The 22,702-nt window shown below is 38.2% G+C and overlaps 1 protein-coding gene across 13 annotated transcripts in view; it reads right to left on the bottom strand.

Annotated features, from left to right (window-relative positions):
• RARB (retinoic acid receptor beta) overlaps window positions 1-22,702 on the bottom strand; it is a 444,828-nt gene that overhangs the window by 22,479 nt on the left and 399,647 nt on the right. For all 13 annotated transcript variants that reach the window (XM_078377299.1, XM_078377293.1, XM_078377291.1 and 10 more), the window contains one exon: window positions 365-525. In XM_078377299.1, the coding sequence (XP_078233425.1) occupies window positions 365-525 (161 nt within the window). The remainder of the gene's footprint in view (window positions 1-364; window positions 526-22,702) is intronic.

The following is a 22,702-nucleotide window of genomic DNA, read 5'->3' as shown; positions in this document are numbered from 1 at the left end:
CTTCTCTTCCAGGATAGCTGTATGTAGCCTACACTTTTCGATGTGCACATCCTACCCTTCCAATGTTGCTGACATCATGGCATGCCTTGTTTCCCAGAAAAATCTTACTCACTGAAGTCTGTCACCAGCTCATTTCTACTCATTTCTTCTTCAAAGCCACTGAAAGCCTCTACGCAATGTGGCTCCTGAACTCCAGAACGTCCTCACCTTGAGTACAAAATGATCCACTTTGCTGCACTGGGTTGTATTACGAACTTCCAGGTCCTATCCAGATGAGTTAACCCCTGTGATTCTAACACAGGAGCTAACCATCATATTCTTGTTATATATATATGCAGGCAACAGCTCTATACAAGGCTCTTACCGTAGTGTATTTGCCCAGCTGGCAGAGTGAAGGGAATGTTTCCTGGTGAGATTTCCTTATTTTTTCTGTGAGATCATCCAACTCTGCTGTCATTTCATAGTTCTCCATGAACTCCTGCTTTAAAGGCTCCTTCTTCTTCTTGTTCCTGTCATTTCTGACAGCTGGAGGCAACAAAGGAGGCAGATCAAAAAGGGTTATTTAGACTAAGTGATGTGAAATCCAATAGTCCTTGATTACAGCAATAAACATTAAACAAGTCAAATATATGGGGAACACAGAAAGGAAATTAGTAATTTTGTTCAATATCATTTAACAACATTTGAGCCCACAAGATTAGCAGAGCTGGGCTATAAATCTCTTTCTTTGCAAGTAGCAAAGGAGTTCTCTTTCTATACAAGATGGGAGATTTCTTGGAAGTGTATTTATTGCAAAATGTACATTTTAACATTATAATGCCTCATATTTAGAAACACCCTCCACAAACATTTACAAATGTTGTTGAAATATGAAAGATCATCAAAGAGCATTAAAACAAATTAAAACAGAAGTAGAAACATGGAAAGCTGTGAGTGTAATTGAACAGTCCCTCAGAGCTCTTCACTGTGGACCTTTCAGAGTTTCAGGCTAGATTATTTCCTGCCTTAGCTGGAAATACCAGGAATTGAACCAAGCAAAGTAGGTTTTCCACCAACAAGTATCACATCCCCTAAACGAAACAAAACGAAATGAAATGAAACTACAAGTCATTGCTCATAGTCACTTTTCAGCAAACACACTTTCCTACTGACAAGTGATCTTGACAAGCAAAAACACTCAGGGAAGAATATATTCCAGAAACTAAACTAGGAACACTGCCACAAGACTAGGCACTGCTACAAAAAGTATGGGGAATACATTTTTGGGAGAAAGCCTATTGTCTAGTTTTGAATGATATCTGCAACAATTTCTTTCTTCTCCCTTTTCTACAAATAACACAGATATGATTGATAGCCTAAGGTATGGTGGAAGGCATGGCCACACCCTTTTCAACCTCTAGTGTTTCTATGGTATTATTCAATTTATTGCTATATTGGACACAAGGTGCTTCCTTCAAACAGCTTTTTTCCCTTGCTTCTCCCTGTCTGGATTTTGCAATTAATCTCAGTTTCCACTCTTCACTCTAAGAACTTAATTTTCTTTCATCGTTATTGTTAATTTCCCTAAGTATACAGCACTTGCACCCTGAAAGCAGCTGCTCAAAGCAGTTTATAAAAGATAAACACATTTAAGCAACCATTTAAAATAGAACAGCTATAAAGAATGGGAAGAAGGTGAAGGATGAGCTGGAATTAAACAACAGTTTGGCCTGCCCATACCAGGAATGGACACAGATGTCACACCATCAAGAACTAGGCAAAAGCAGCACTGATGACAACTGATGCTGGAACATATAACAGTGGCCAAATTCCTCTCTGGAGAAAACTGACATGCAAAAATTATACAGTGGTTCCCAATCATCCATTTCCTAGGTGAGTCTGGCAGAAGTGGTGGGGATGGGGAAGGTTTCCATGACTGCTTTCACAAGATTGTACAATTCCGGCCAAAAGGATCCAGGAAGACTGCACAGGAAAAAAATCTTTCTTTTTTTAAAGGAGAATGCAACACCATCCACAATAGACTAACCTTACCAGCTGCTCACAGTCTGAGAAGGACTTCTCATAGCTAACAGTCCTCCCAAATATCTCCCAATCAATAAGCTCCTGTACCACTTCATTCCAGCCACAAATAGATTATTTTATTCAGAATAATGGGAAAATTTGTTTTCAGATGGGACAAGGCGGTTGTTGTTATGTGCCATCAAGTTCTCTCTCTCGCTCTCTCTCTCTATGAATGAGCTATCTCCAAAATGCCCTGTCTTCAACAGCCGTGCCTTTCCAAATCTGTTGTCTCCTTCCATTTGCATCAAAGGTAACCTCTCAAGTGAATATTTTACACTCATTACAATCCATCTTTGGCAATGTTCACAGCACGCCTTTGAAATATCTGACACATAAGTAGCTTCCACTTAGAAACTGCAGATATACATATTGAGTATGTATATCTGCATGGTTGCTATTTCCATTTCTATAGATACTCCCTTCTGAACAACTAACACCATATTAACACCAAAACCTCAGACTTACGATATCTGAGAGACAAAGACTGAGTGAGCCAAGAGATTCTGCAGATGACATTCTATGCATGATCGGTAGAGATAATATATGCATGGACTGAGGCACCCTAGGAGATAAACTAAAGTCACTGGACGGCAAGCTAAAGGGAGTCGCAATGCAAAAAACATTAGGGCTGATGAAGTTCTACTACACTACCTGACAATACGTGCATGGCCATCAGAAGTCAGCTACAATTTCTTACAGACCAGCTACCCAAATCTGCAACAAACTCCAAAACATAATGTTACTGAAACAATATTGGGTCAATTTCCAAGTACTGTACTTTGCAATATAATAAACAAGATATTTTAATCAGCCCCATGGAAATTAAGCATGAACATTTGTGCATTTCTGTACAGAGTGCCACCAACAATGTGCTGATTTAGGTTGAGACTACAATGCCATATAATTTGGGAAATGCTGCGGGATTGGGATATTCTGATTCACATTTTTTCCTACTGACCTCATGGTGTCGAAGCAAATGTGAATCAGCCTAGAATCCCCTCCCCACCTCCAATTCATATTTCCTCCCCCCCCCATCCACTGTTTTTGTTTAAAAAAACAGACCCATTCACATTGGTTCAAGTGGTGTGATTGCTTGAATCGATGCAGAAAGTGTGATCCTGCCCAGACTTTGTTTTCTGCCTATCACTTCCAGGCAGAAGAATGCCATTTCTTTTCTTCTTCTTTGTTTTAATATCTTGTTGCCAGCTCTGTTGTGCCAGGGCACCTAGACACCAAAAGAATGTGGGACTATTTGCCAGCTCTTAGTACAACCTACCTCACAGGGATGTTGTGAGAATGAAATAGTGAATGGAAGGACAGTCTGGGGCATGTACCAGGACACTGTCATGTGTTCCTTCGAGGAAGTGTGGTAAGTTATGGAAGAAGGGGTGTCCTCTTTACTTAGGCTCCCTTACAGTATGGATTGAGGATTTGGGACTACGCGAAAGGCTTTATACAAAAGAAGGGTTTGAAGGAGGAGGGGTGGTGTCATGTAGGTTCAGAGGAAGGAGGTTCAGATCTAATTACCATAGACTTTGGTAGAGGGGCATATTGTATAGCGTTTAGAGACAACAGAGAACTACAATTAGCTCCTGAGGTTTAAGACCAGGGAATGGGGGGAGGGATAAGTAGAGGTGGGGATATAGTAGGAGGGAACAATGGAGCTAATTTAGAGTGCTATCTATCTATCTATCTATCTATCTATCTATCTATCTATCTATCTATCTATCTATCTATCTATCTATCTATCTATCTATCTATCTATCTATCTATCTATCTATCTATCTATCTATCTATCTATCTATCTATCTATTTTGCTTGTTGAAACATAAACGCCAGGGATCAAGAAACCAGTTTCCTGCTTCCCAGGCTTCCAAGAGGAAAAAATAAAAAAATTTTGGGTGGGGGGGATTATTTTGTGAAGGGAAGATCCTAGATGATCTCAAGAGAAAAAAAAAAGTTGAAGAGCACACGATTCCCATTCCTAGTCCATGGCGCTCTGGAACACCTTTAAAACTGTATATTTAAAACACTCCCACTGAACTCAGCAAAGTCAACTGCCTACCTCACACCGCACATCCCACTCTTGTACACTCAGCCAGAAGAGAGTATTAGATTCCACTTAACTAAGCAGTTAGCTACTGGATCCTACCAGGACAGTGATAAACTACAGGGCACATGTCAGCACATATCAGCGTGCTTAGGTAACGACTAGGGACCTAGCACCAAGTATTAATGGCACTGCTCCTCCTCCTTCCTAATATGGGTGGTTTCATTTGTGAGCCACCTATCATTTTCACTATGCAGGATGTCTTCAGTCCTCGCAAATGATGCTATGCTGGGAGCATTGTGCATTATGTCATTGTGATTGTGTCTGTCCACTGCAGATCATACCATTGCTACTCCTGCAGCTGTCACCCGCAGGAAAAATCCTGTCAGGCCCACCAACATCACTGGGAAGTAGCACTAGAGGAAACTTCACCAGGGGTCTTCTAAAACCTGGGATCAGCCCTGTGGAGTTCCAATCAGTGAACAAGGCAATCTGCTCAATAGTCATTGTCACCACTGATCAGAATACACAATTTTCATCTTTACATGGAGCATAACAAACAAAAATAGCAGACAAACTTCCAGCAAAACTCACTTAAATTGACAACTAATATTATACATTATAATTACTTGACAGAGACCTCCAAATATACATCATCTGGAGGAAATGCCATGGGAAGCTCTGCTGAGTCAAGCGAGAGGTAACATAGATAACACCACTTTCTCCATAAAAAGCATCCAGTCATTAGATTGGTGGTGAGGGTCCTGTGGTCTTCCCATTTTTTCTGGATTCCAATTTCAACAAGTCTGCCAAATAATCTAGAATCATGGGGTCTGTAGTCCAATAACATTTATAAGGCCACAGGCTCCCTCCTCCAGCAGTAGGTTTATCTATTACAGTGGGGTCTTGACTTATGAATGGCTCGACATACGAACGTTTCGACTTACGAACCGCTCTTATAGGAATATATGGACTCGACTTGCGAACTTAGATTCGAGTTACGAACTCTTTTTTTCCTTTTTTAAAAAGCTAAGTCATCTTAGGTTAAAAGGAAAAAAGAAAAAATATCCCCCTCTAGTGGCAGAAGGCGGAATAGCAGCTTCCCATTCGTTTCTATGGACGAAAAGAGCAGATACGGATTAAATGGTTTTCAATGCATTCCTATGGGAAATGAAGATTCGACTTATGAACTTTTCGACCTGAGAACTGCCTTCCAATACGGATTAAGTTCGTAAGTCGAGACCCCACTGTACAGACAATACTGTCCCATTGGTTCCTTTTCTTCCACGCAAATGTGAGCAGCCACCACACCTTTATGGAGAAAAGATCATCTCTCATCCGCTGCTCTCAGCTGTGCAAACCACTAGCTATACCCACAGCAGTGGCACTGACTTGTGTTGTTTCACTTTCTTTATCTAGTCAAAGCTCTGTCACAATGAATGTCATGGACAAATAAGTAAATAGCTGCTGATTCTGCAGATGGCTGGGCACACTACTATACCAGCTTAAACTGGCATTAGCTCTGGCTTCAGCAGCTGTATGTGTATGAGGACCACAGGCTAGTCCCACTTTTTTGTTAGGTAAACTCCTTTGCCACTGAAAGGAGCAACAAACCTCTTGTAATGAAGCTCCATTTGCATGCATTTATATGAGTGGATTGGCACATTTGTGAAACAGAAGGCCTCAGCAGCTACTTAGCTCAATAGCTTTGAACAGCTTATAGAACACAAACACCTTATTTAGGGCAACCTTACAAGCTGCTGCCAAGTGCTCCAGTTTCGAGATGATCCACATGGGAACTGCTTCTTTGTTCCCTTCCTGCAACTAGGCAACAATCTTGTCTTTATTTTGCCACGGAATCCACATCCCTTTACAGATTTGTGCCCTTAGATTTATGTCCCATGACAAGTATAAATTGCATGAGTTGAGGGTAGTTAACTATTACAACAGAGGTTACACCTTTTTAATGCCATTAAGCCTTCATTAAAAAGGATGTGACATTCTATTGAATGAGCTCTCCTCTATAAGGTCAATGAAGATTAAGGCTACAATCCTAGGCATAATTACCTTGGAGGAAGCCTTACTGAACTCAATGGGGTTTACTTCTGAGTAGACATGCATAGGATTGCACTGTAAAAAATTAAAAACTGTTGCAGCTATCATTCAAAGTCTGGTACTGTTTATTGAAAACCATGTACTGCTATTTTGTATGATATAAAGAACTTCTGGATTAAAAAAGCATTACGCACATCCAGTACCATTTATTCAGCACAAAATGTCAATGGTAAGATTTTTTTTACAGACCAGGAATTAAATAAACATACAAAAATCAGTAAATTCTCAGCTAGTGTTCCCCAAGTGATTGTAACTGCTGTGTTGTGCAAATACAGAATATCTGATTATGCTCTTTTTTGTATTTTATATAAGTTATATCTTTCCAAGCTAGTTACTGCAGCACAAATCCCTAGTGGAAGATCATAGGTTTTAATGAAGTCATAGCAACTGAGAATTTAGCTATTGTATTTAACATGCCTGGAGTAATGTTGATAGAAGAATTTGTTACCTTTATTGCCATTAAATACTTAGGATTTAAGTGTCACAATATTTCTGTGTTTTCACTGCGTGTTTAAAATGGCAGATTGCATACAGGCTCTTAAAGGGAAAATAATGGCATATGTTCATGCAGTATGTGAGTATATATCTACAGGAAGTATATTAATGTATCTCTATGGATGTAGATATTGTTTTAAACAGCAGGACCACTACATTCTTAGTTGTATAATGAAAAGAACTTCAAAGTAACGAGTTATAAATTAGTTTTCCATGTAGAGACTGGTTAGGTGCCTTGACTAAATATCAACAGTTCCACAACAAAAGGGTGGCCCCAGACCACACACTAGATCACAGATGGGCGAAACATGGTTCGCCAGATATTTGGCAGACTGTTAATCCCAATGTCCTTTGACACTGGCTGATTGGTTGGTTGGTTGGTTAGCTGGCTGATATGCTGTCTTTCTCCTGAATGTTGGCTAAGGTTGATTGGAAGTGGACTGCAAGAACCACAGAAGGTCCACAAATTCCCCATCTCTGATTAAGTTCCTGGTTTGAAAGCCTTACATGCTGTGGCACTGCTGACATTGTCAACACAAATCTCTTTCTTTCTTTCTTTCTTTCTTTCTTTCTTTCTTTCTTTCTTTCTTTCTTTCTTTCTTTCAAATTTTTGACGTTGCCCACTGAAACAATGGAGATTTGGTGGATCAACTCTTCCATAGATCTCACTGATTAAAATGAGACAACTCTAGTTGTGACTTATTTTAGCATAGTATTTTGCAACTGGAGTAAGCCCATCTGAATCAACAGAATTTATAGAAGAGTTGAGTCATCAAACCCCCATTGATTCAATGGGTCTGCTCTAGTGCAACTCACTACACAAAACAGGATTTCCATTATTACATTTTAAAAATTCAATGTATAATAATATTAAAACAGTTTAAAACATTTTAAAACATTTTCAAAACACCTTAAAGCAAACATAGAAACAACAATGGTAACAGCAACAGCAATAGCAAAAAATGGGCAGCATTCCAAAATCAAAAACCCTTCAGTGACTAATTCACTTGTTAAAATGCCTGCCTAAAAAAGGAAGGACTCCACCTGTCATCTGAAGGATAGCAGGGAGGGGGCTAACCTAGCCTTCTGAGGGAACACAGTCCACAACCTGCTGTCAGGTCAGAAAGTCTGATCTGAACAATTTCCTATTCAGCAGCCAAAAATTCAACTGGGTCCTGATTGACAGGTTCAGAAGTTCTGATTGCCTGAGACCCGGAGCTGATTTCACCTTTGAAAACTTGCATCAGGTGCCTGATCTCAGAAATCTTGAGAATTCCTGAATTTGTATGAGCTGTTTTAAATCTGATGATATTTTGGGCTTACCTATTGCTAAATGGGGAAGTAACAAAGTTATTTTTTTAAAAAAATTTCAAGGGTAGAAGGAAATAACTCAGGATAACAGGGAATATATAATGCTATACATTAGCACACATTATCTGTACTTAAACATATCATTACATAAAAGACTTTTGTGTGTGTTAGTGGCCTATAAAATTCCGACTACAATTATTTGACTATACAGTATTGTATTAAATTTATCACATTTGGCTTTCAAGTTATAGAATGGATCCAGTTATATATAGGGTCCCATTTTTCAGATGCTTCTTGGACTGAATTGTCTTTCAAAGCTTCTGTTAATATGTCCATCTCTGCCACTTCCATAATCTTTTCCATTAGTTCTTCACGATTTGGTATTTCTGTTTTCTTCCATTTCCATGCATATAGTATTTTGGCTGCAATTATTATAGGTATCACCAAATGGCTCTCTCTACTATCTAAACTCTCTGGTAACATATTTAATAAGAATAATTCTGGTTTAAATAGTATATTACGTAGTAGAATTTTCTGTAAACATCCATGTATTAGTATCCAATAATTTTTTGCTTCACTACATGTCCACCACATACGATACATTTCCAACATATATTTGATGTACCTTTATACATTTTCATAACTTATCTTTGTATATATTTTCTTTAAAATTTAGCAATTTTGTAATTTTTATATTTATTTTCCATATTTTTTCCAGTCATCAATATCAATATTATGCCCTATATTTTGTGCCCATTTGGTCATACAATCTTTTACCACTTCATCTTCCATCGTAATTTCTAATAACAATTCATACATTTTTTAAATCAATTTGTCATCTGTTTCTAATAGCATTTTATTCAGGGGTGTTTGATCTTTATAAAACCCCTCCTTTTTATCTTTTACATATCTAGATTCCAGTGGTATTCTTGCCCACCAACACAGTTATTTTTTAAATGTGTTTTTTTAAAAAACACTTGAAAACACTTTTGCCCAGACTTCCTCAAAGTGGAACAGAGCAAGAGCAAACTGTCTGCTACAATTCTGCCATATTTGGTGCTGAACAGAAGTGCAATTTAAACGTTATAATTTTTGGTTTGGGCTGTCCCCACTATTAGAACTGCCTTAAGTCAACAGAATGTTGATTTGCTCTGCCAGGATAAGATAACTGCTGCACTCACGTGCAGCAATAATAATCTGTCAACAACTCTGCACAACTTTGACATGCAAATAAGCTAACTAGACTTTCACTCCAGTATTTTCAAAATGGAAATAAATTCAACATATTCAATTTGATTTGATTGCCAGAGTCCTATTGGTGTTGTGTAATGTTTTCTGTGGCTAATTGTAGCGAATTGATGAAACGTTGAGATGCATCTTGGCTGTGCAACTGATTAAGTTACCAGCCATTTGATCGAAACACAACTTGGCACACTGTCAGTCAGTGACAATTAGCTGCAGCAAGTTACACAAACTTTACACAAACACCAATAGGATTTTAGATTATTTATTCAAAAAAATTTTTGAGGCATTCTGTGCCACAATATCAATTCCTAGAAACAGAGAACAAAATATAGGGTCAAAATATTGTATGAGCATTCAAGAAAAATAGAGCAAGATTTTCAAATATGCGACAGCTTATACTCACAGAAATTTACCTTAACAACATAACATACTTAATTAATGCTAAGTATATTTGTAGTTCATACCTACAAATGCAAATCAAAATTAAGGTACTAGTACATGACAAAAATAAATAAATTAGTCAAAATGGTTTCTTGCTGTGATTGCAAAGTTAACAAATTTTAAAGAGGCAAATCCAGCAAATGTTTTTTGCATTTAGTATATTTTTTAAAGCAAATTTGTCCTTGGCAATTTCCAACAATCTCTTGGAATATTCTGTTCAATTTAGTGTAAACCCAAAAAACCATACAGACTCATACACTACACACAGAGAGAGAACATCTGCACCTTATCATTTCTAGACCAAGCCAATAAAATAGTAGACCTGAACTCTGTCTGGCTTCAATATCCATATACATTATATAATTGTTGTATATCACTATAAAGTTGATCTATTATAACCTTCAATAGTATACATTAAATGACATTGAAAATGAGATTATTCTGATTATCAGAGAAGTGAAAAATGTACTAAACATTTGTAAGCCTCATAATCAATCATTGCATCCATCTGAGTGCAATAAAAATCAATCAGGAGCTAGTGCATTTAAATCTAATTTTTTAAGCATGACATTTCCCTCCAAGTTTCCTTCTTTAAATGTCACCCTTTTCTACTACAGTGATTGATTCTATCCCCAGGGACAATACATGAACACGAGCAGTTCAATCTACTCTATGAAACATGTTTTCACCTCAGAAACGTAAAGATAACAGTGAACAATGTATTTTTCTTCCTTCCTTCAGTAGAGAGATAACAGCACTAATTCTGAGAATTATTCAATTTATGTAGCTAAATACAACCTGGATATGTCTACAGTCAGCAATCTGTGCATTTTTAAATTGTTAGACAAGTATTTTCCAGTGAGCTCTTCCTGCTACCAGATCACAAACAGTTATTTATGAAGACACATTCACTACTCTAAAATCAAATATTTATGAATTTTGGTTAACATTATTATCCCACTCTTCCTTCGAGGAGTTCAGGACACTATACATGGGCCTTTCCTCTCCTCCTTTTATTCTTTTAGCAGCCTGGTTAGGTAAACTAAGAAAGAATGATTAATTCAAAGTCTCCCAGTGAGCTTCATAGCTGTGCTACTCATGTACCCCAAACTGTTGCCCAGCAAACTAACCACCACATCGTAACATGAATGAATGACATAAAGGTGTTCCTTTTAAAGTTACAGACTGGCCTGAGATCCAACATGAGACTTCCAAGCTGAAACATAATGATACTGCAGTTGAGAAATACAGTACCTATTATACATTTAAAACTGCAAAGAAACTGATGAGGGTCATAGATCAATGATACTTCAGTGTCTAATCAGCTTCCACTCTTGAGAGTTTTCTTTGTATTGCTGTACTCTACCAACTCATCTCAAGTCATAGTCTACATGAAGTAAGATAACACTAGATGTCAGCCCTGGATGGAAAAACACCCTTTTCCGCCTTATTTGATTCTTGGAAGGCAGAATCTCTAAGGGAAAACTGGAGATTCCACATAAAAGAAATTTCTCCTTCTCAGACGTATCATTCCACATGCAGGTGGAGAAATTCTGTGTAAACAGACTGGTTAAGATGTGTACAGCAGAGCATATATGTAGATGTTCTCAAAATACTTGGATGGCTAACTCTAAATTATTACTACAGAAGTATGGATTAGATCCAGAGGCTCTGATTCAGTCTTGCAGATGCAATATTAAATCTTATCTTCAAGATTTCTTTGCAGAAAAAGATATAGTGGTTATTAGAATATTTAGATGTCTTAATACTTCCCCCTTCTAAAAACTGTACCACGGCAAACATTTGGTTAAATTGAGCCCACCTTTTCTTCAAATGTCATATACACATTTCTGATGTTAGAAAATGAAATATAATTTTCTTGACAGACTATTTGAGAAAAATCACAGACATAATTGTTTATATATCTGTGGTAGCCCACTAGTGGATTGATTGATTGATTGAATGATTGATTGATTGCATTTATATGCCACCCATCTAGACATAGTCTACTCTGGGTGGCTCACAACATACAAAATAAAAACAATTTAAAATATACACAGTTTTACATAGATAAAAACAAAACGATATAAAATATAATATCATAGATTTACAATCAAAATGATATATTTGGATGATACAATACACAACATATTAGCAGGGATTAGCTCTCTTAATTATTAGCAGGGATTATTTCCATGAACAATGCTGGTAAGATGAAATATTTGCTGTCCAGCAGATGCAAATCTGTAATGGTCAATATGGCCAGGGATGTTGGCAAGTCTTTTGGTCCAAGTCCCAAGTCCAAGTCTTTGGTACTGAGTTGCAAGTCTGTGTTTCCTGAGTCCCAAGCCCCAAGACCGAGTCCCTATTAAAACCAAGCTCCCCCCCAGGAAAAAAGGGATGGGTGGGTTCCAAGTCGCAAGCCAAGTCACTGGGGGTGGGGGACAATAACCAGAAGTTGAGTCAGAGTCAAGTCACCAGTGCAACTTAAGTCCGACTTGACAGCACATCACACAACTTAAGTCCCCATCCCTGAATCTGGCCAAATTTGCTGTGAGGGCTGTTCTGCTCAGACAAGCTCATATAGTTTGTCTTGAGATTCAGATTCTATTTTTATGTTTATATCCTCAAGGAATCATTTAATGCACATGTATTTATACAAATGCAAGGTGTTCCAGAGGCTGTTAGTCAACCACTTTTATCTACACAGGCCATGATTTCTAGGATATTTCAGTCACATGCATTAAAACTCCTCACCAATGCCACCATCACCCCCACCTCCATCTACCTTTGAACAAATAACTGGTTACATAACCAAATAAATTTGAATATTATGGGTGGGTCAGAAGAGAAGTAAATTCAAAGGAGAAGATGACATAGTACCACCACTATCTTTCTCATCTACGGTTGATTCCGGATCTGCCACCATCCTAAGACAAGCACCCTTTGTTGATTTTTCCCTCTCCCATTAGGCTCTGGAAAGCTTACCTAGTAGCAGGCAACACTGCTGGGCAAAAGTACTGGGCAGCTGAGTCTACTCACCTTTAAAATTCCTTAACAGTATTTGGGAACAACATTGTTTGGACAGTGTAAGAAATGTAACTGGTGACTAAATTCAGTAACATAAGCTGCTTGCATCAGACTTTTTAAAAAAATGCTGGGGGATAGTGCTGTCCAGAGTAGACCTTTGGTCTAGATGTGCAGGGTATAAATTTAATTTAAAAAAAATTAATAAAAAATAGTGGTATGAGGGCTGAGGGCATCACTGCTATGCCTAGCTAAGGCCTAGACAATAGCCCAAGGATGCCATGTTCTAGTGCCAACCCCATCTTCCTGTTTGTAATGGTGTTACTGATACTGAGTCACAACTGGAAGGGCCCATAGGAAGTGCTGAATCACTCCTTCTTATTCCCTACCAGGCAAAATGTGTAATGGCATGGCGTGAAAAAAAAAAGAATATTAAATATTTTAGTTCATAGTCTAATGCCTTGCCCTCTGGTGCTTTTACTGGTAAGAGTATAAGCCACAACCTCTGGAAAAAGATGTAGATGCAGAAAGAGTGTTCAGGATCTTGTCTGCTAAGATAAATGTTCCCGAGTCAGATTCCCAGTTATGTGCACAAAGCTTTTCCTCGCTCAGCCATGAGAACGAGACAGTCTGTCAGTCCAGAAATCTGTTTTGGAAGTGCCAATTTTTAATATAAGAGTCAACATAATATGAAATTCATACATGCTCAGTCATTTCTCTGGGGTTTATTTTTTCCAGTGCCTTCAAAAAAATGCTTTAATGTTCCCAGAGCAAAATGTTAACTATCCCAACTATAAACTTTCAGTTAGAGGCCACTTAAAGGTTCTTAGTAAGTTGTCTCATCTCATTCCAGCTGTTCAAGTGCCCTTTGGAACTAACTTCTTGAAGCAAGTGCCCTTTGGAGCTATAGTCTTGAAATTTGGAATAACAATTCCCTTCGACAGCTGATTACAAAAATAAATATCGGAAATTTGACCTTTCTATCACTGAAAGGTTGGTCACTCAAGAATGTATGAATAATGCCTTAATGTCCCCTGAAAGTCAAGAGAGTGCCCCCTAATTTGGAGAAATGAGGGCTTCAGAGGTCAACAGATACTTCTACTGGATTTCTGAAAAGAAAAATAGTGATAGTAACCAGGCACACTGCCTGAAGAACCAAAAATAACCATCATTTGATAGCAATTAACTTAATTTACTTCTTCAACCTTGTACTGACAGGGTTGATCGTAGCATTAAATACACATTTTCAATTTTTTAATGAAATCAACAATATCACAAGACAACAAATGTTCAAAATAGAGCACATCATTTTTCCTTCAGGCAAACTGATTAAAACAGTCATGTTACCAAAAGTGTATAGAATGCCATTGGTGAACATCCAAGAGGACTGCTTCTGTGAATCAGCCATTTTAGAATGTCAAGAGCCTAGTATGTAACTTTGTGACAGTAACTCATACTGCTTTTGAAGAAATGCCTCATCAATATTACTTGTGATTGACTGGGCGGCAAGTTATGTTACCCATTACTAATAGTTTTTAGTCAAAATTTAAATTATTTTTTAAAATACACATTAACACAAAAATGGTGCCACATGGCCCCAATTTCCACCCCCAAATAATATTGTAACTGTAATATTGTAACTGTAACAATAGCCAAACAAAGGCAATGGCTGAATAATAAAACATTTTTAAAGTGTAATTTCTTATTAACTAAAGTTAGCTGACAGTCTGACATCATGGCTACAATCAACATTAACAATGTTTTAAAACAAGCGGATACTGATACTTAATACTGTTCTGTTACTGCTAACTACAGTTCCTTGTTGAAGTTGTCAATTATGGTTAGCTGAAAACGAAATTTTCTCAACACCACCAAGAGACACACAAAAACTTCTCAACTACTTCTTTTTCTGAAACAGGAAAAGGAATTATGAGAAAAAAGTGAACAAGATCAAAGCTTGCTGCAGTTCATTTCTCTTTGGACATGCCATGTTAAATTATAGTTCAGCATGACATTCAAATGTATATCTTCTTCTCAGCAATGACCAGTTCTTTTTTTCTTACACATGTTGCTTATAATTGGAGAGGGGCTGACATGTAACTGGCACAGAAGTAGTATGTTGGAGGTGGTGACAATGAAATAACAGTTTTCCATTATAAATAACATATCATCTCCACTCAAACAGCTCTCTATTCAAGCAGTCCTTTTACTCTTGTTATAGAGTCTGATACTAAGGATGTTATGAATATTTTTATGTTTTCTAATCCCACATGAAAAAGGTTGTCTCAATACCCTGTTGAAAAAAACTGTCAATTGTGAAGTGATTTTTCATGCCTGTCAGAGAGTGAAAGACCAAGCTTTTTGTTCAACAGCAATATTAACATGCATGCTATATAAATAGATAAATAAATGAATTTTTTGTGTGCTTCTTTACATTTTTTGTTTAAATACCTTGTGGTGCACACAAATACAAGTGTTCTTCTGAGAGAGTAAGAGAATGTTCATGCATTTTTCTCAAGCAAGTCCCAAAGTAAACATTGTAATCAAACTCAATGGAGATAAAAGTCTTTTAAAATGCTGTTTCCATCTATAAGAACCCCTAAACTAAACCTGTGAGACTCAAAACAAGAAATTCCCCAGTTCAAACCTTATCTCAGCTATAATTTTGGAGGTAGCCTTAAGACCAGCTATTCTCTGTCAGTCTTCTATTTATAATGTGGAATCATTTAATTTTTGTAGTGGATCTTTATGTACAGGTCTTATGAAATATCACAAGATGACTGAGTAATTGTTGCTACAGCATGAAAACACTAAGGTGAACTAGTGGTAGTTGATATAACAGTGTTTATTTATTTGATTCCCATCTTACTCTCTCAGAATTCTCTCAGCCCCGAAGGGTTTCCATCTCTTTTTTTAATGTTAATAATCTCAGGGATTTGCAATTTAAGGTAATTCAGTGGTCTGCAAGTTAAAGGATGCTAAATGACATTGTAAATATGTGCCTATCAAAAACAACTATCTTTGTTGTTGTTTAGTCGTTAAGTCATGTCTGACTTTTCGTGATCCCATGGACCAGAGCACGCCAGGCCCTCCTGTCTTCCACTGCCTCCCAGAGCTGGGTCAAATTCATGTTCAGTGACACTGTCCAACCATCTCATCCTCTGTCGTCCTCTTCTTCTTTTGCCTTCACATTTTCCCAGCATCAGGGTCTCTCCCAGGGAGTCTTCTCTTTTCATGAGATGGCCAAAGTATTGGAGCCTCAGCTTCAGGATCTGTCCTTCCAGTGAGCACTCAGGGTTGATTTCCTTTAGAATTGATAGGTTTGTTCTCCTTGCAGTCCAGGGGATTCTCAAGAGCCTCCTCCAGCACCACAATTCAAAAGCATCAATTCTTCAGCATTCAGCCGTCTTTATGGTCCAGCTCTCACTTCCATACATCGCTACCAGAAAAAACATAGCTTTGACTATGAGGACCTTTGTCAGCAAGGTGATATCACTGCTTTTTAAGGTGCTGTCTAGGTTTGTCATCGTTTTCCTCCCAAGAAGCAGGCGTCTTTTAATTTTGTGGCTGCTGTCTCCATCTGCAGTGATCATGGAGCCCAAGAAAGTAAAATCTGTCACAGCCTACTGTACATGTCTTCCCCTTCTATTTGCCAGGAGGTGAGGGGACCAGTGGCTATGATCTTAGTTTTTTTGATGTTGAGCTTCAGATCATTTTTTGCGCTCTCCTCTTTCACCCTTATTAAGAAGTTCTTTAATTCCTCCTTACTTTCTGCCATCAGAGTGGTAGCATCTGCATATCTGAGGTTGTTGATATTTCTTCCGGCAATTCCAATTTGGGATTCATCCAGTCTTGCCTTTCACATGATGTATTTTGCAAATAAGTTAAATAAGCAGGGAGACAATATACAGCCTTGTCGTACTCCTTTCCCAATTTTGAACCAATCAGTTCTTCCATATCCAGTTCTAACTGTTGCTTCCTGTCCTACATATAGATTTCTCATGATATAGAGAGTCAGGCACTCCCATTTCTTTAAGAACTTGCCATAGTTTGTTGTGGTCCACACAGTCAAAGGCTTTTGCGTAATCAATGAAGCAGAAGTAAATGTTTTTCTGGAACTCTCTGGCTTTCTCCATAATCCAACACATGTTAGCAATTTGGTTTCTAGTTTCTCTGCCCCTTCGAAATCCAGCTTGTACTTCTGGGAGTTCTCGGTCCACATACTGCTGAAGCCTGCCTTGTAGGATTTTGAGCATAACCTTGGTAGCGTGTGAAATGAGTGCAATTGTATGGTAGTTGGAGCATACTTTGGCACTGCCTTTCTTTGGGATTGGGATGTAGACTGATCTTTTCCAATCCTCTGTCCACTGCTGAGTTTTCCAAACTTGCTGGCATATTGAATGTAGCACCTTAACAGCATCATCTTTTAAGATTTTAAATAATTCCACTGGATGGATCCTCTCCAGTGGCCTTGTTGTTAGCCGTGCTTTTTAAGGCCCACTTGACTTCACTCTCCAGGATGTCTGGCTCAAGGTCAGCAACCATACTATCTGGGTTGGTCCATTTCAGCCTCTTCAGCATCGGTGGTTGGTGCATAAACTTGGATTACTATGTTGTTGGAAGGTCCGCCTTGGAGTCGTATTGAAATCATTCTAACAACTAAGTAGCAAGCAATAAATAACCATCTCAAAAACACATAGAGCAGACAGCCCTTTTTTCAGACAGCCCCCTGATAAACGCTTGGATTTTTTTGGGGGGCGGTTGTTTTGTTTTGTTTAATGCATACTACAGAGTATGATGTCTGTAGAATTCTGTTTAGGAGATAGTACTATTTATTGGTCAGGTGGCTACAATTTTGGAGTCACTGTGTCAATATGTATTCCAAATGGTGTGGTGCTAATTGAGCCTCCCACCCTTCCTTGCTTAAACCATTGATTGCTATTGGAAGGCATATCTAAAATAGACATTAACAGTTAAGTACCTGCTGAATTTCAATCGTTGTTTACAACCACACATACCTCCTCAACATCCCTTTGCTGGCTCAGGACAGCCTGGTTAGCAACACACTTGAAAAGCGTAAGCATAGAATTGCAACCATAACAATATCAAATATTGCAGAAGCCCAGCCAGTGCTGTAACTGTGCTCTCCATTGATATCCATTAATGGACCTTATTTTCACCATTATTCCAAACACCATCTTTGGGATTAAGAATGGATTGACATTGCAAAATGCTCACGAACAAGAGTTGCCTATCAAGTCTAGTCCAACCTGAGACTGTGCACACTTTCAAATCAGCAAGCCTGTTCTGTCTTAGGTTCTGAGAAAATGCACACTATACTTTTACACATGATTCCTGGGAATTTATATTCTACACATAATTAAAAACAGATCACTAAAAGTGCTGGTAATATCCTTTTTGCAACTGTAGAATGCTTTGCTTATTCCCATTATGATCAGGAATCTAAATGTTTTCTGTTGCTCCCAGCTAGTTTTGCAAACAGTTTACTGTCAACAAAGATTTTTCAGGCTTTATAAATTGTCCATTTTATTTCAGCAAGGTAATTCCCTCCCTCCTCCCAGTGGTCATATATCAGCTGCTCTAGGCACACAAGTCACATTTTGGTTCCTTTTCTGAGGAATTTTCGAGTTTGACTACTTCTACTTTAATTTAAATTACTCCAAACCCATATCAGAACAGACTTACAAATGAAAATAAGCAGAATTAACATGAATCTAGTGGAGACTGATCCATCCATTCCACTAAAACTAACTGAAAAAGAAAATGTGTAGTCCTTGGTGCTTGGCTTTTTACAAAAAAAAGAGCTTTATTAATAAACTCAAGTCATGCTTTTCTTACTATCTACCCTGATCCTTAGGAACAGGTTTAGTTTTTCAAAGACCAATGAATGAAGCAATAAAAAGCCAGTTTCAATTTATATATATGTGCATGGGTGAAAATAAAAGAAGGCCAAACTTGAAAAGGAAAGAAGAAGCAAACATGCCCAAAGACCTAAATTACCACAAAAATACATTTAGATTACTTACATTTCATTCATTCATTCATTCATTCATTCATTCATTCATTCATTCATTCATTCATTCATTCATTCATCAGAAAGCCTTTGGTTCCCTTGGGAAGATTCATACTAAATCATTTAGGAAATCTGGTCTAACTCATGGAAGCTCCTGAGGCTGTTGAGAAAAGGAAACCTTAATCTCAAAAATAGCTAATCTTCCTAAAGAATATACATTTGAATTATCTTTGAGTTCCAAGATTACTCTTAGAAAAATGCAATTTTTGAAATAACGACTCTGAACTATAGGAATGCTTGTTCAGTTGCATTTAATTTTCCAGTGAGTTTGTATATTTGTATTTACTGTATCTCTATGAAAAACCCACAGCATCTTTGAAGGGTTAAAAGCAGAAAAGAAAGAAGGAAGAGTGTGAGGGAGAAGGAAAAGTAGGTCAGTATGTTTCACTTGCATGTCTTCCTGACTCCATTAAAAGTGTCTGTCAGCTGACCAGCCAAGCCTATAATCCACAATAAAAGCATGTTTGCATTCAGTTGCATTTTTTGCCAAGGGACATCCAGAATTCCATTTAGCTTCAACTTCCAGGTTTAGGCATTTGCCTTGAATATGCTAAGATTCACTTCACAGATGTTTAAGCAAATCCATTTATGCACGGAAAACAAGCAACCTCTAACAGATTTGGGATACTAAGATCTATACAAGAGATAATTAAATGTTTACTCCCCTTAGGCACTGCCTATAAGAGTTTCAGGTAAAACTTTTAAAAGACAGTCTCAATCCTCCTTCTGTGTCACTAACAGTGCTTTTGTATACAGGTCTACACAAAGGTAAATCCTCCTAAACTCAATGGGAATAACTCTCAGACGCATAATCCTATGTAGGATTGCAGCCTAACTCAATTTTCTCAGTTAAAATATCACAATCACCTTTCTTTAATAAATTAAAATTGTTTGTGGACAAGACACACACACACACACACACACACACACACACACACACACAAATGAACAATTCTACTTGCAAGAAGAAAAATGGATAAAGGGTTCTGAGTTAGTCCAGAGCAGATACAGCTACCAATTTCTATATGTTTTTCTCATCTCTCTTACAGATCAAAGAGAGAGGGTCTTTTCAATGGGAGTAGGCTAGATACGGAATGCTTTCCTTAGAAAGGGTCAGCTTTCTTGTTGTGCTGCACTGTAAATGAGCAGATCCAAGTTCAAATCCTCCCTGATGCATGAAATGTATATGTCACTAACAGTGCACTTATATGCCCCTTCACAGATTGCTGCCTTGTCGTGGTGAAGGGGCTTGATTAATTCAGAGAAGCTATGGACTATGCTGTCCAGGGAGACCCAAGATGGACAGGTCATAGTGGAGAGTTCTAACTAAGCCGCCCTGAGTAGACATGGTCTAGAGGGGCGGGGTAAAAATCAAATAAATGAATGAATGAATGAATGAATGAATGAATGAATGAATGAATGAATGAATGAATAAATAAATAAATAAATAAATAAATAAATAAATAAATAAATAAATAAATGTGATCCACTTGGAGCAGGAACTGGCAAACCACTCCAGTATCTTTGCCCAGAAAACTCCATGGACAAAAACAAAAGGCTAAAAGATATGATGTTGGAAGATGAGCCCCTGAGATCGGAAGGCGTCCAACATGCTACTGAGGAAGAGCATAGGACAAGTACAAATAGCTCCAGAGCTAATGAAGTGGTTGTGCTAAAGCCGAAAGGACGCTTAGCTGTGAACGTGCCTGGAAGTGAAAGGAAAGTCCAATGCTGCAAAGAAAAATACTGCATAGGAACCTGGAATGTAAGATCTATGAACCTTGGTAAGCTGGATGTGGTCAAACAGGAGATGGCAAGAATAAACATCGACATCCTGGGCATCAGTGAACTAAAATGGACAGGAATGGGCGAATTCAGCTCAGATGATTATCATATCTACTATTGCAGGCAAGAATCCTGTAGAAGGAATGGAGTAGTCCTCATAGTCAACAAAAGAGTGGGAAAAGCTGTACTGGCATACAATCTCAAAAATGATAGAATGATTTCAATACGAATCCAAGGAGACCTTTCAACATCACAATAATCCACGTTTATGCACCAACCACTGATGCTGAAGAGGCTGAAACTGACCAATTCTATGAAGACCTACAACATTTTCTAGAACTGACACCAAGGAAATATGTTCTTCTCATTATAGGGGATTGGAATGCTAAACTGGGGAGTCAAGAGATAAAAGGAACAACAGGTAAGTTTGGCCTTGAAGTTCAAAATGAAGCAGGGCAAAGGCTAATAGAGTGTTGTCAAGAGAACAAGCTGGTCATCACAAACACTCTTTTCCAACAACACAAGAGGCGATTCTACACATGGACATCACCAGATGGCCAATACCGAAATCATATTGATTATGTTCTCTGCAGCCAAAGATGGAGAAGCTCTATCCGGTCAGCAAAAACAAGACCTGGAGCTGATTGTGGCTCTGATCATCAGCTTCTTACAGCAAAACTCAACCTTAAACTGAAGAAAGGAGGAAAAACCACTGGGCTAGTCAGGTATAATCTAAACCAAATCCCTTATGAATACACAGTGGAAGTGAAGACCAGATTTAAGGAGCTAGATTTGGTGGACAGAGTGCCTGAAGAACTATGGATGGAGGCTCGTAACATTGTACAGGAGGCAGCAACAAAAGCCATCCCAAAGAAAAGGAAATGCAAGAAAGCAAAGTGGCTGTTCAACGAGGCCTTACAAATAGCAGAGAAGAGAAGGGAAACAAAATGCAAGGGAGATTATAGGGAAAGTTACAGGAAATGGAATGCAGATTTCCAAAGAATAGCAAGGAGAGACAAGAGGGCCTTCTTAAATGAACAGTGCAAAGGAAAAGAATAGAAAGGGAAAAACCAGAGATCTGTTCAAGAAAATTCGAGATGTTAAAGGAACATTTTCTGCAAAGATGGACATGATAAAGGACAAAAATGGGAGGGACCTAACAGAAGCAGAAGCCATCAAGAAGAGGTGGCAAGAATACACAGAGGAATTATACCAGAAAGATCTGGATGTCCCAGATAACCCAAGATAGTGTGGTTGCTGACCTTTCGCCAGACATCCTGGAGAGTGAAGTCAAGTGAGCTTTAGAAAGCATTCCAGTTGAACTATTTAAAATCTTAAAAGACGACGCTGTGAGCCTCACAGACTTATTGGCTGAGTTTTGGCCAATTATCGTCTCTCAGCTTCATCCACCTCACAGGGTTGCTCTGACAATAAAGTGGGAAATGGAATGCTATGTACACAATCTAAAGTTAACTGGAGGAAGGGGGGGGAATAGAAATATAACTAATGAATCAACAAGTAAATTAAAAAATTTCAGTCTTTCAAAATTATTTGAATTAATGTTAGTTCTTAGTTTTGGTTTTGTTGGGAGATTTGTGCTGCTCATTTTATTCTATTTTAAATGTTATAGCCCGTATTCTGTCGGGCATATACATGTGCATAAGCAAAAAGGTGGACATGCAGCAGCTATTTAAAGCTAACTAATGGGGTGCAGGCTGCATGCCTGTTTGCGTATCTAGCTGTGCGACAACCATGCAAACAGGGACCATGACTAGCATCTCATTAATCAGCCTTATTTAGCTGCAGAGACTTCCACATTTTCAGTTATACTCATCATCATCAGAACCCACCACCACCATCATAATCTTAGAACTGCAGAGCTGGAAGGGACTCTATGGATCATCAAGTCCAGCCTCTGTCAGGAGGCACAGTGTGGAATCGAACTCTTAACTTTTGGTTCAGTAAGCAGATATCTAAACCACTGAGCTATCCAGCAGTTCATGCACACCTTAAAGCGAAAAAGGAGATTTTGGCCTATGTTCGTTTTACTTCTTTTTCTTACATATGGTTTTAATTAT

The sequence above is a fragment of the Pogona vitticeps genome, chromosome 6 (genome assembly GCF_051106095.1).
Source record: "Pogona vitticeps strain Pit_001003342236 chromosome 6, PviZW2.1, whole genome shotgun sequence".
NCBI lineage: Eukaryota > Metazoa > Chordata > Lepidosauria > Squamata > Agamidae > Pogona > Pogona vitticeps.
The sequence above is the reverse complement of the archived record's forward strand: the minus strand, read 5'-3'. Positions and strand labels throughout refer to the sequence as shown.